At 40.0% G+C, this 14,072-nt stretch overlaps 1 protein-coding gene across 2 annotated transcripts; it reads right to left on the bottom strand.

Moving 5' to 3' along the window:
- Positions 1-758: 758 nt before the first annotated feature.
- DUT (deoxyuridine triphosphatase) lies at positions 759-13,120 on the bottom strand. Of its 2 annotated transcripts, none has more exons than XM_054565459.1 (7): positions 13,045-13,120; positions 11,840-11,978; positions 9,615-9,706; positions 7,434-7,478; positions 1,838-1,912; positions 1,604-1,674; positions 759-1,183 (listed from the first exon to the last, which is right to left on the bottom strand). In XM_054565459.1, exons 1-7 carry the CDS (start codon positions 13,067-13,069, stop codon positions 1,127-1,129), a joined length of 504 nt encoding a protein of 167 aa, XP_054421434.1. In that variant the 5' UTR covers positions 13,070-13,120; the 3' UTR covers positions 759-1,126. The 2 variants fall into 2 exon arrangements, with proteins under 2 accessions (XP_054421434.1, XP_054421433.1); XM_054565458.1 differs by lacking the exon at positions 13,045-13,120 and adding an exon at positions 12,545-12,830 and having other exon boundaries at positions 760-1,183.
- Between the last annotated feature and the right edge of the window lie 952 nt (positions 13,121-14,072).

Genomic DNA, 14,072 nt, shown 5'->3' on the forward strand with positions numbered 1-14,072 from the left:
TGGAGGAAAGCACATTGAGACGGCTGCAGTAAATGCTAAACTACTGTATTTTGTCATCTATAACGCACACTTTTTTGCTCAAATTTTTAAGGGGAAAAAATGATGAGCATTATACACGGGTAGTACTAATTCCATTACTGGCACATAAAATTTTTTGTCCCATATGTTAAAAAATAAATGCTAAAATTCCTTTATAATACAAAAAACAAATATCTAAATATAAAAAATTGAATTAAAAAATTAAAATGAAAGATTTCTTTTCTGAAAGTTTGGGCCAAAAACGTGGGTGTACATTATACATGGCAAAATATGGGTAATCCTCCAAAAGAGCCCCACGCAGCGAAATGTTGCTTAAACATATTTAAACAAAAGTACATGGGTTGGACAAACCCAGTGGACTAAGCATACTTCATTATATCTATTGTATTTCACCCCGGTTAAGTTGCATATTTTTTGGATACAACCTATTATTGCTGCTTTAGTGAGGGGAACCAATCATAACTACAACTCCTACAATTTACTTCATGGAATGAAATTCACAGGAAATCAACTGAAAATTCCCAAGTTACATTTCCTTTCACAAACATCCTCAACCCAGTCTACATGGGGCCCACAGAAAGGAAGATTAAAAACAACAACAAAAACAACTAAAGTTCTCTTCTTCCCACCCTAAAAAAAAAAATCTTAAAAGTATTTAGATTATATATATAAAATTTTTAGATGAAAAGAATGAAAAGAACAAGGAATAACTTTAATTTTTTATTATTTTTTAGTTCAGTTTATGTAATAAACTATATCATTTTTAAAGCAAACTGAAAAATAAGTTGAAGAGGTAACATTTAGTAAATTAAGTAATATAGTCCCAGGCAGGAATCTGTAACTGATTCACGTTTGACTGAAAAAATAAACTGTGTTAGGTTACCATGCAGCTTTATACATGAAAAACAGAAAAACATACAAGAAGTACCCTTTCCTAGATCAGAAATGAACTTTCCTTGATCAGAAATGAACCAAGTATTTTTAGAAGCTAAAGCTATTAAGTTTACAGCACCAAAACACTAAACAAAAACTTCTCATTTTTAAGAAAAAAAGTACATTTTCTCATTTTCTGTTCTTGGCAGCAATTTTAATTCTTTCCAGTGGAACCAAAACCTCCTGAACCCCTTTCGGTGTCATCCAAACCCTGGAAGGGGAGAAAGCAGTATAAGCCATGTGGTTAATTTCTGACCCTCTTTCGGTTCTCCCCAGCTCCTCCTTGGTAAGACTTTCATTCTTGCTATTTTATCTTGTAAAAAGATCACCAAAAAAATAAAGAAATTTTCAAAAACTTCATAAAATTAAGTACTGAATAATTTGCAAAAAAGCTAAGGAAATAGAATTTCACTGTACATTTAAATGACTTATTATCCAAAGTAATGCTATATGATAGCTCTGGAAATTATTTCAAGAAATTCTAAAATTAGGATTTTAGTTTTTAAAAAATGGGACAAACAATAGATGCTACTATTTAGTTACCAATGGCACGTTAAATCCTAAAAATTTTAATTTTCCTCACTGAAGATGTTACATCACTCATTCCCTACTCAGTTTTTATGATACTTACTTGAACTTCCTCTATTTCTGGATAAAAAATCCGTTCACAGATGAGCTGTGCAATTCGGTCACCTTTTTTGACTTCAAAGAGGGAAAAAAAAAAACAAACCCAGAACAGTTTATTACTGATCTTTTATTAATGCATTTTCTATATCCTGCTCTGTATAGTGAGAATTACAATGTGTTACTCTGACATATATAACTCAAAACTCACTGCATTTATATGACTATGCATTTAACATACCTTCAAACTTTTCTTTGCCAAAATTAAACAGTACAACACCAATATTTCCTCTATAATCTTCATCTATGACACCAGCTGGAAAAAAGAAAAATAGCATTAGCTTGTTTTATGCTACCAAAAACACTGTGAGTTATAATTACCTCAAAATCATTCTTACATGGCTGAGATTTTTATACAACTGAATAAATGAATCGTGCTCTGGTACTATGCAAAGCCTCAAAGCTAAGAAATACTACTAATATGCAAGTAAGAATTTAGAAGGTAGCCCTGATTTTCCAACCTGTCACCCTTACAAATGGTGACTATTTCCTACTCTAAACTGGGAGCAGGCACTCAGCATCTCAGACAGGTTGCCCTGAATTGCTCTCTGCAAACCCACTGTCTCTCTTCTGCGCACCTGCCAAAACAGACTAGGAGAAAATTATGATTTGGGTTGTAAACGCTTTTCCTGGTAGCAGCTTCCACTAATACCCACATTGAAATATGATTGAGTCATAAATAAAAATGTCAAAAAGCCTGAAGCTCTGCAGTGAAGTTGATGCTGACACTGTTAAGCAACCATCTAGCAAATATCAGAACATTCAATTTTTATAACAAAAATGCAGCTGAACCTTTCAGTTGATAGCTTTTCACTCCTTTTAATTTGAGCCACCATCTTTTCTTAGAGAATGCTGAGAGAACATTAGCATAGGAGCTTAATAATGAGCACACTTTCACACAGAATCTCGTATAAACCGTACCTGTTTGAGATTATAAACACAAGGGCAAGAGCGAACCGGAAGCCAGGGCTCAGCTTTGGCCCAGAGAGGGACATTTACCAGGCTTGTTGGGCATGATCTTTGGGCTAAGAATTTAAAGTGTTCCCACAAATAATGTAAGTGCACCAGGTCTTCTCATTTCTTTTCTTTTCTTTTTTTTTAATATTGAGACATAAATCAAAATCCGATTTTTAGTATATTGAGTTATACGACCATCACCACAATCAATTTTAGAACATTTTTATTACCCCAAAAGAAGTCTCCTGCCTGCTAGTAGTCACTTGCCAACCACCAAGCCATCTTCCCTGCCAATTTCCTTTATAGATGTTAAATCTTTCCCCTTGGTTTGTAAAATGTTGAATAGAATTTGGGTGAACCTAATTAAATGTAGCTCCATGTAACATCTTATTAATACCTAACTCCTAAAATTAAAAAAACCTCTTATCAAAGGAAAAAAGTAAATAAAAGTAATGAGGAATTTAGCTCCATGGGTCCTACTGCTGGTTGGCAGGCCTCATTATTTGAAGGTCAACTGAAAAAAAGAAAAGTTTTAGAGTAAGAGTAAGCATTTTCTTTCAATTTTCTCATCTATGGAAAAAAGGTAATTTTTAAAAAAGTTCTACCATAGGAAAAATACTCAGAAGAATCAACATTCTAGATTTTCCCAGTGAATTATGGCAGAAGTTTAAATGAACCCCTGTGCCTTATGAATGAATTACTTAGGATAAGTGAAACTGAATTTTAAGTACTTCTTAAAACAGTTTTTCTACTTGTACAGCAATGAACAACTCAAAGAATAATGAAGCCTGATTTCTTTCCTCACTGCCAGTTGACCACTAAATTAGTCCTTAATATTTACTGAAAGAACTGATATAAAGATGGGACCAGCTCTTTCTTGTATTATCTATATGCAGAAAATTTTGGCTGCAGGAACAATGTAGATGAGATTTAATGAAGAAACCCCTCCACAGAACATATTATTCCATGCCAGAACAGATGACCACAGAAGGCCATAGAATCTCCATGCTGCGAGGTCTGAAGTACAGACTAGTACTCACTTATTTAGAATGTGTTAAAGACAATGTGACTGACTACTGAATTCTTTTGTTCCTATTTTATTAGAACATTTTTAGATTATGCAAATAGTACAAATACATATAAAGTAAAAGCTAATGATGTTCCTCTATTCTCCCTCAGGTAGCCAATATTACAGTAAAACATTTCATATATTACTTTTTTTCCCACTTAAAATACCAGACATCCTTTGAAATTAATATGTCTAAATCTTAGTCCTTTTTATATCCAAGATATGGAAATACAATACCATTATTTGTATGCATCTCTTACATTCAGGTTGCTTTCATATTTTTGCTATGATAAACAAAGGAGCCTTGTACATATATCCTTGTGTATTAGTACCTTTTATCCTTACCAAATAATTTCCAAAAAGCATTTTCCTGGGTCAAAGGCTATCTACATTTTAAATTTGAATGGACAATTTAAAAAAAGCTGGAATACTTCAAACTTCCATGAATGATATTTAAGAAGACTCATTTCCAAAGTCCTTGCAGTACCAGATGGTAGCAATCTTTTTCATTCCAGCCAATGTGATGAGTAGGAAATGGTACTTCTGGCATTATTTTGCATTTCCCTGTTCGCTCCCAGTGAGGCTGGACTCTCCTCCTCTGTACTATTGTTGCACGCTTGCATGTCGTCCTCTGTATTTTATGGTATTTTTTCTTATCTGTGTATTTAAATTTTTCATATGGCTTGCAAGTGTTTATTTTTTTTCATCTACGTTATCTTTTATCACACACACAAAAAAACACTCCCTTTTCGTAAAGGCCTTTCTTTGCTATCTATCAGTAAAGTTGTTTTATCAAACTCAAATGGCTGGGGTGTGTTGAATTCTGCAATGTCAGGTGACCTACCAAGATTTTAAACTTGGCACACTGACATGGGAAAAGCCTTCAACTAACGAAAAGAAACAACTAACAACTGAAACTTCAGTTGTTTGAAGTCAATTAAAATGTAGGGAAAAGAAAAAAAAAAGCCCTCAATTAAAAAAAAATTTTAGCATGAATGCCAACAACATAAAAAATATCCAATAGTTCCTAGTTCATTTACTACTCAAAGGCAATTTGACCTTCAAGAAAAACCCACCGAAGGGACATAAGTTACATCAGGGACACTTCTCTTTATGAGAAAGCAAAAAGTATTTTGAAGTTATCACTGGAAAATTCATGCATTGGAACTGGCAGAGTGATTAACTGACTTCAGGCAAACTTTTACTATGTCAAGACTTTGGCACGTCTTTTGTTGGAAACCTTCTTTAGTGAAAAACTATCCACACCTACCAGATGTGAATTCTGAACAGAATCCTGCATACTCAACTTTTTTCCCTTTGACCCTTATTTACAACTTGAGATTTCTAACAACATCTCTCCTCTGAACTAAAAACTGAGGCCAACTTTGATAAACTTGTGCTTAAGAGACATTTTTAAGATATCCTGCATCCAAGAACACCACAGTGTGATTTTGTAAATAATACCACACCAACCATCAGGCAAACTAACTTTCCATTTCTTTTACATTATTATTTTTTTTTAAATCAGAGGCTTCTTTTAAACAGAGCAAAAATTAGTAACGAAGTTTTCACATTAAAAAAATAATCTGTTAAGTGCCTATGGTACAGGAAATTTAAGTTGCAGGATCTAATAGCTGTAAAAGTGTTAAATGATTTACATACATTATTGTTTAATCCGCCAACCCTTCACAGGTGGTCACACAAATTTTCATCATTGTTATTCCAAAGCCCATGTTCCTTTACCAACCCTTTGAAATTTCTTTGAAAATACATAAAAATTTTTATCCTCACCCGAGGATATGCTTATTGATTTTAGAGAGAGGAAGGGAGGGAGGAAAACATCGATGTGACAGAGACACTGATTAGTTGCCTCTTGAAAGTGCCCGAACCAGGGATGGAACCTTCAACCTAGGAATTTGCCTTGACTGGGGATTGTACCTGCAGTCTTTTGGTCCACAATGCAATGTTCCAACTGAGCCACACTGGCCAGGGCTATATACAATTATTTTTATATCTTTATGCTATATGCTCAGTTACCATCCTTGACCTTGTAACGGTTATTTTTTGAAAATCAAGCATAATGAGCCCACAATTCTCAACCCTAGTGGGCTGTCCATTCCTGTTGTGTCAAGCTCAGCTTCTCTTCGGAACTACACTTCTGGGCTCCTGTCTTGCCCCACAGCACCACCTAGTGATACCATGGGGAACCTAAGGGGTAGGCAGGAGACACCACCCAGGGACAGGCCTCATCCCATTCTTAACTCATGCTGTGCATGTGACAATGAGCTAACTCAGGACAGAGCTTGGATGGTGGTAGATGTGCCAGGGCGATCCACAGCATTCGATTGTGGTGGGGAGAACAAGTGGATTGGAATCATACGAATGGAAATTCCAGTTTTTAACGTGTAGCTTGGGCTCATCTTTGAGCCAGTTTTCTCATGTTAAAAAGCAGCTTTGTAAAAATGGTGGGAGGCAGAGCATCTACCCACCACCCAGCACCCCTCCCCTGCCTCAACAGGTCTGTTGAGGATAGGTGTGCTTGGGGCCACACTATGGCAGAAATTCCTGTTTTGTAAGGTGGGCGTAGGCTTTTTTCTATTTCTGATTATTACTATTTTCACTTACAACGGAAAATTCAACTAAGTATTAAATATGGTTCTATGTTAAAGAACATAAATCAGTGGTTACCTAGGGTTGTTGGTTTGGGGAGAAAAAAGGGGTAAGAATTAACGGGTATGGGTTTTCTGAGAGATGAAGAACATGTTCTAGAATTAATGGTGGTCATGGTTGCAGTTCTGTGAAAACACTTAAAACCATTGAATTATACACCTTAACTGGGTGAATTGTACAAAATGTAAATTATATCTCAATAAAGCTATTGTGAGAAAATTAAATGGTACAAATAAAAAAGAAAACTGGAGGAAAAAATTTAAAGAAAGAAGAGTCAGGACATGAGAACTCTGTCAGCTGGCTCTGCACCCCAGTAATGAAGAGATCTGAAGCAAAGGATGCAAATCAGGAAGGGGATAATTTCCGTACAGTTAGGGACAGTCAGAAATCTTACAAGGGTGGCTAGCAGAGACAAGGGCTCCCTCATAAAGGACCTGGTGAGGAGGCCGTTGACTTTGGGCGATATGAATAAGGCTTTGTTATAAGGGCAACAGGAACCACGGAGGACTTGCTCAGCAAGAAATGTAGATAGGAAAGCAGTGTCTTCTCTCCTGACTTGAGGAAAAGATTCTCTTTTTAGATTTTGCCAAACACAGATACCTCTCTTTTAAGGAGGTAAAAAATTTCTTACTACGAGATGGAACTGCATTTTCTAGAAACTCCTGCTTAATTATTATATGTATACTTAGGAATTATTTAAGCAAAACATAATTGCTTAAATGACATAAAAACTTTTCTTTCTCTTATATAACAAACCTCTTCTTTGAATGGAGTCATTTTTGGACTTAATGCAGATTATCACTAAACCAAGGCAAAAATCCTGTCAGATAGTGTTTAGTTAGCCTATTAGTAAAACAACATGCATTTCATATAACGGTCATTCAAAAATTAGATATAATCAAATAGCAATCGAAATATCATAATTGTCCATTATTCAGATAGAAATTTCTGAAAGGCATGAAAACAACAAAAACCATATCCTTGTCTTGAAGATCAAAATGAAATCTGTCATTTGATTACTTCCTTTTAAGCAAAGTAAATACTTAGAAATATTTACAGAATAAAAATGTAAACATAATACCTCCTACGTCTATGAAGTATTTTGCAGCCAAGCCAGAACGTGGAGCTAAAAAACAAAAAAACAGAAATTGGCTATGTTAGGGTAGAAGGACAATTACTAGATATAATTGACTTTTATGTCCTATCAGTGATATCTTCATTTTAACTTCAGCAGATAGTTCTAAATTAAAGAATATATTTATTACACTGTATTACCCAAGTAGAATAGTTCAGAAAAATCCGACAAGGTTTGATTCGAAGCCAACTTAAGCCAGTCCCACACAACTTCAGTGAATTGAAGACCCATGGTGGTGCAGCCATGGATTGCTGGGATGAACTGAAGGTGAGCAAGTGGGGACAACCCTAGGCAACTGTGAAGCGGGACCACAGTGGGAGGACTGTAGCTGGCAGGGGCACAGAACAGAGGAAAGGGAATTTATTTTTAAAGAGAGAGGGCAAGGGAGGGAGAAATTGAAACACCAGTGTGACAGAAATATCCATCAGTTGCTTCTTAAACGCAGCCCAAATTATACCAATTCCCACAACCCAGGCATGTGCCCTGACTGGGAATTGAACAGGCGACCTTTAGCTTTGGGGGATAACGCCCAACCAACTGAGCCACACTGGTCAGGGCTGGGACTTTTAAGATGGGAATTCTGATCATGTTGCAATACACTGTAGTTGGGAAGAAGTATAGCAGAGTTTAGTCTAGAACCTGGGACTCTTCCTTATGATATAGATGCCAAAAGATGTGTCTATATAAAACAAATGAACCAGAGTAAAAGGCTTAGTAACAGCTGAGCAAAAGGCTTAAAAAGTCAACTTACTATGCCTTTTATTCTTAAAATGAAAAAATAAAAAGCTAAATTTATAGCTTATATTTGCTGACTTGAGCATCAGGCCTACCATTAATTATCCTAACTTCCAAACTTTATTCCAGAATAACTAAAATCAGGACTCTTTGTTAATACATGCTGCCCCTTCCTGTCTTTACTTTTATTTCGTTCCATCTCCTGATCCCCACCACCCCCCCAAATACACTGAAAATGTGGTCAATGCTGCCAAAAACAGATAAACAGAGCTAATCTTATTTTTTTCTTAAAGGCTGAAGTATTAGCAGTTTTCACACATATGGCCAAGAGGAATACAGTTATCTAGCTACCACCTGCCACCCCAGCCCTGGGGGGAGAGTCACGGGTCCATTTGCTAGTTTATGCTGACTCTCAAATTAGTCGGAAAGTAATTATGCTCTTGAAAGGTCTTAAGACTCTTTCCGGTGACAACTGAATGACCAGAAAAGTCAAACCTCTGAACTTGCACTCCATTTTGTCCCAGCTCTTCCCTCTATGAGGGAAGGTGAAGTGGCCTGATACGCTCTGGGACCAACAGGGGTTGGGAGTCTTACTCTCACGATATGAAATGCTATGTGCCATTATCCTAAGCCTGTCTCTATTTTCTTACATAATTAACATTAGCCATTCTCATCACCATCTTCACGAAGAGATCTTGACTTCATATGCAATCTGATTTTTGAAGGGGGAGTTGGTGGTAACACTGGAAAAAGTGCCAGCTAAAAATCACCTATATTTTCAGTGATTTCGTTGTGAGAACCTCTTGGGCCAATGTGAGCCTTCTAAAGGTTTCAATAAAGAATCAAAAAAATAGCAGAGAGAGAGGCAAAAGCAGATACAGGCATACCTTGTTTTATTGTGTTTTGCCGATATTGCATTTTTTACAAATCAAAGGTAAAGATCATCCACCAGCAAGACAATTACAACTCACTGAAGGCTTAGATGATTAGCTTTTTAATTTTGTTTTTTTTTTAGCAATAAAGCATTTTTTAAAATAAGGTATGTACTTTTTTTTAGACATAATGCTGCAGCACTTTCAATAGACTACAATATAGTGTGAACATTAACTTCTATATGAACTGGAAAGCAAAAAAAAAAAAAAAAAAAGCAAGTGATTTGCTTTACTGAGATTTTTGCTTTGCCATATTGGTTTAAAATGGAACCTGCAACTCTGAAGTGTGCCTGTATGTAAATGAAAGTTTTCAAATGGCTCAGTTGCCATCGCTGTTGGTAAGGAAGTATTTATTTTAGGACACAGGCCAAGCAATATCCCACCCCTCTTTTATACCCCAGATAAAACTAAGATGAAGGAACATTATCACAAAGAGCAGGACGAATCTTAAGTCGCTTACCTACTCTTCCATAGCAGCCAGCAGGCAGAGCAATCTGAATGTCAGTTTTCACAAGGGCTTTCTCCATAGGTGGCACCGTGTAATCATAGGCACTAGGAAGATATTGGAAGAAAATAACTGATATTTAGATAGAGTAATTCTTTATGAATTTTTCTGGTGAAAGAGGTGACAAGATGTAAACGTATTCTCCCCTGAACAAAATTTGGTTGGGAAATTGAGATAATTATTTAGCAGGAGGGGGCAGAAAAGGCACTTTTACAAAGGTGTATGCTTCACTGACACTGTATGAAAAGAGAGAAGAAAGAAGGGTAAATAACAGCTAACATTTATTAACTTCTTAACAAGCCCCAGGCACAGTTCTAACTGCTTTTTTATAATAACTCATATTCTTACAGCAGTCGTCTAAGGGATTATAAAAACCATGTAGAAGGGGAGAATGGGTGAGCCATGTAACTGGGTAGAGCTGGGTTGCATCTGTTCTGCTGGTCTTGGTAGTGTAGCAAGCACACCCAACTGGGGCCACTGGCTGAGGGTGAGAGCTGACCACTGTGAACAGCCTTGGAGACGGACACTGCGAAGGAACTGATTCTCTAAGGTCCACCCAGCAAACGCTGCCACTGCTGTTATTACTGCAGCCCCACCTGCCCCCGACCGTGCAGAAATTTAAAAAGCATAACTGTAAGTTACTTTGAAGACCTTTGTTAAACTAGTAAAGCAGTAGTGTATTTTTACTTCACTCAATGAAATTTGCTCTGAAATAGTTAAACACTAATTTATTAAAGAAGTTATTTCCACGTCTGCTTCAGTGTATGAAGATGCTCAAAGCACCTTAAAATCAGTCTCTTCTAAGCCTCAGAACAGGGCCCAGACATGGTATAGCCAAACTACTTATTGTCAAACTATTTTTATTCATGAAAATTAAGGAGCTGAACTACATCCCATTCGGCTACAAATCTTACACCTCTTTTTTTCTTTCTTTTCTCCCTATCATCACACACTTCTTTCTCCTCTTCTCCTGTACTTACTTATTATGACTTAGATGAGTAGTCTGCACATTAGAATTATCTGGAATGTTGCCCCGGCTGGTGCGGCTCAGTGGATTGTGCACCAGCCTGCGAACCAAAGGGTCGCGGGTTGGGTTCCCAGTCAGGGCACATGCTGCGGACCAGGTCCCCAGTAGGGGGAGCGTAAGAGACAACCACCACTCACTAAAGTTTCTTTCTCCCTCCTTTCCCTTCTAAAAATAAATTTAAAAAAACTATTTAAAAAAATTATCTGGAATGCTTTAAAATACAGTGTATCCCAAGGCTCAGGATTTAGTCATGTAATAAGCATTCCTTACCTCTCATATCACTTTTCATTTATCTTAATGGTTCTAAGAAGCCGGCACAGGGTCCAGGGGGAAGAAAAGCACTGAATTCATGGTCAAAACTTCTATTACATTCAAGCCTTTATCAGTTTAAGGCTATCAGATCAGTTCTTTATGAATCCCCTCATGTGCAAAAAGTAACATTCATGAATTCAGATTGTTGTGAGGACTTTTAAAAATAACACATGGAAAAGCTTTTAGTATATGTAAAAAGTGCACAAATGAAAAGGAAGTATTATTATCCACATCCCTGCTTTTCATATTCAAACCCATTCTGCAATTTCCTGTTCTGGGGCCAAGTTAAACGTGGGCGGGTGGAAAAATTTTATTAACCCTTTAGGACAAAAGCAGCCTTCATTAATCCTGCCTTGGCATTTTCATACTAAGCACGTGGGCTCCCACCCTGGCTTCTCTTTCTCTTGGGCAAAGCATCATGCTCAGACCTTGAAAGCCAAGGTAGGCCTTATTCATTTCTATCTTCCACTTGGAGAGTGTGCAATAAATATTGCAAAATAACGCCTCAGAGGATATTTACGTATATTTACTTTTCCAAAATGTTTGCCCGAATCCCAACCGAATTTATGCTAGAGAGGAAAGCTAAAACTGTCAGCACAGAAATGTCGGAAACCGCACATATATGCAAAAAAATTGTTTCTGTAATCTTTTAAGTCAATGTTTCAAGCTGTGGCATGGCAGCAGAGGGTCTGAATGCAATCTAACATGAAAGTTCTAAAATTCGCGATTTAGCCTTCTCTGCGTGGAAGCAGGGATGGCAGGGACAGAAGGCGGCCCTCTTAGGCTCTCTGCCCGGACTGGCCTCCCTCAGGGGCGCGGGTGGCCAGCGGTCATGACCCACCTGTACAGATCATAGCCGGCGGCCCGCGAAGACCCCTTGGTCGGGGCGGTGGCATGCTCCGAGAGCCTCACGAAGCGGAGCCGCGCGCCGCCCTCCTCCGCAGGCCGGGGCCGCTTGCTGGGGGAGATGGTGCTAATCTCTTCAGAGCAAGGCATGGCAGAGCAGAGCAGAGCGCGGACACCAATCCGAACAAAGAAAGAGGAACGCGGGAATAAGCCCAGCCGCGGCTTAAGCGCCCAATTTTAAATTTCTCTCCAGCAACGCCCCGTCCCGCCCCGTCCCCGCCCCTACCCCTGCCCCAGCCATCCCACCTGGACGAGCTCACAGTTTGGCTGACAGGGAAGCGGGGATTCACCTTTGGGGCCAGAAACTATTCTCCGAAAGCAGATTTGGGATCGGAAACTACTGAGCCTTTTTAAGCTTTCTAAATTTAGCGCAGGGGTCTAAGTCAGCCGCAACTTCAGTGGCCTCCCCGACACGCAATAAAAAACCATCCCACACCAAGGGGGGGGGGTGACCTAAATGGATTCGCTCTCGCGACAAAAGGGCTGCACGCGCTTCCTTAGCCCAGCCAACCAAAGCCGGAGGGCTTCCGGGGACTTAGCTCGTCTGCCAGCGTCTTCCCAGACCTCTAGGCGGGTTCCGGGACAGCTGGCCGCGCTCCCAGACTCCCCACCCCTTGCGAAGCCTGGGCCCCGACATTACTAGGGCTGCGACCTCCTCGTCTGGCCAGTTGCGGGAACACCCGCGGTTGCACGGCCCCAGGTGGGCCGGGGCCAGGGGACCGGCCTGATCCGCGGAGTCCCGCCGTCTCGGCTATTGGCCGTGCGCTGCGCGCGTCTTTACACTCTGAGCGGAGCAAAGACGATAGGAAATGGTGGCCGAACACGTGGCGAGGGCGGAGGGGAGTCATTTGCCCTGAGCTTCGGGCGCTGGTTGGCTTTTACGCTCCTGCAGGCGCCTGCCGAGTCCGCACCACACTGACCTCGGAAGCAGTAACGGCCACTGCCTGACGAGAGGCGTAGGGAGGCGGTGCAGAGGCAGCTCTCGGGCTGGCGTAGGCGTTAGGCCTCCGGGGACGTGACACGCTAAGCCCGAATCCGGCTACCGCCTCTGCCTTTTTCCTTCTGTTTTCTCTCGTTTTTCGGGCCCCCGTTTCCCGAGACTGTCCGCGAGACCCATTGCCTGCCTGGCTGTTGATTTACCTGGGTCAGCGCCGACAGCGGCCATGACGCCCCAGGTAGTAATCGCCGCGGCCGCACAAAGCAATGGTGTCGCATCACATTTCCCCCACCAGCCTGCGGCGCTCAGTGCTGCGCCCTCGGCTGTGCGGAAGGTGGCGTTCTCCTTAGCCTTACTACATCCAAAGTGCTGGTGTGCTGTTACTCTTAAAGCAGGGCGGGGGCCGGGTCTTACGGATAACCTCGACGACAAACCAGTTGAAATCCTAGCACTGTTTCAGGTAATCAGTCACACAGCATCTTAGAGCCCCCGCCCCCGGTAGCTATGATTCAAACAAAGGTCCTGGGCCACCCTGGTATAACTTAGAGTGGGGATGAGCAAATCACTTTCTGTATAATAGTAAATTCATTTTTCTAGCATACAAATACCTCCATTCATCTGCGGAACTGACGCAGAAATATGAGCACCACATTGTAATGCACGTAGTCAAAGTAATTACAAACTATGGGTGGGGGGGGCAATTCTAGAAAAATGACAAAAATGTTAGGACGTTGTTGGGGAAGTTTTCATACTTCCTTGCTGTTTCTTTGCTTACAGGCCCCACATTTTCTGTCTCTTTTACAGGCCCTTCCTCCTAAATGTTGGAATTCCTCTTCCCATGGCTTTAAATATTACCTATGCCCTGAGGACTCCTCAATACCTATGACAACATGATCTGGGTCCTGCTACTTCTCCAATGTCGTCTAGGGCCAGCATCCCGCTCACCTCTGGTGGTGTTCTGTTCACGGTGGTTTTTGAACAGTTTGTAGACCCTCCACACTTTCCTGCTTGGGAATCTATATGCATTCACCATTGTATTCCTGAGGCCTAGCTTTGTGCCTGGCTCTGAATGGTGTTGATAAATATTTGCTATATGAACGAATGGTAGAGATCTCATTGCCCCTTCCACTGGGCCCCTGTGTATGATCACTTCTCATAAAGTCTTTTTATTTTTCTGTTCATTTTAAATTTTTAGTCAAAGGATTTTTTTCCCCCCGAATAATCCTTTTAT

Source organism: Pteronotus mesoamericanus, unplaced genomic scaffold (genome assembly GCF_021234165.1).
Source record: "Pteronotus mesoamericanus isolate MK-2021 breed Mesoamerican mustached bat unplaced genomic scaffold, CSHL_Meso_final contig_164, whole genome shotgun sequence".
Lineage (NCBI taxonomy): Eukaryota > Metazoa > Chordata > Mammalia > Chiroptera > Mormoopidae > Pteronotus > Pteronotus mesoamericanus.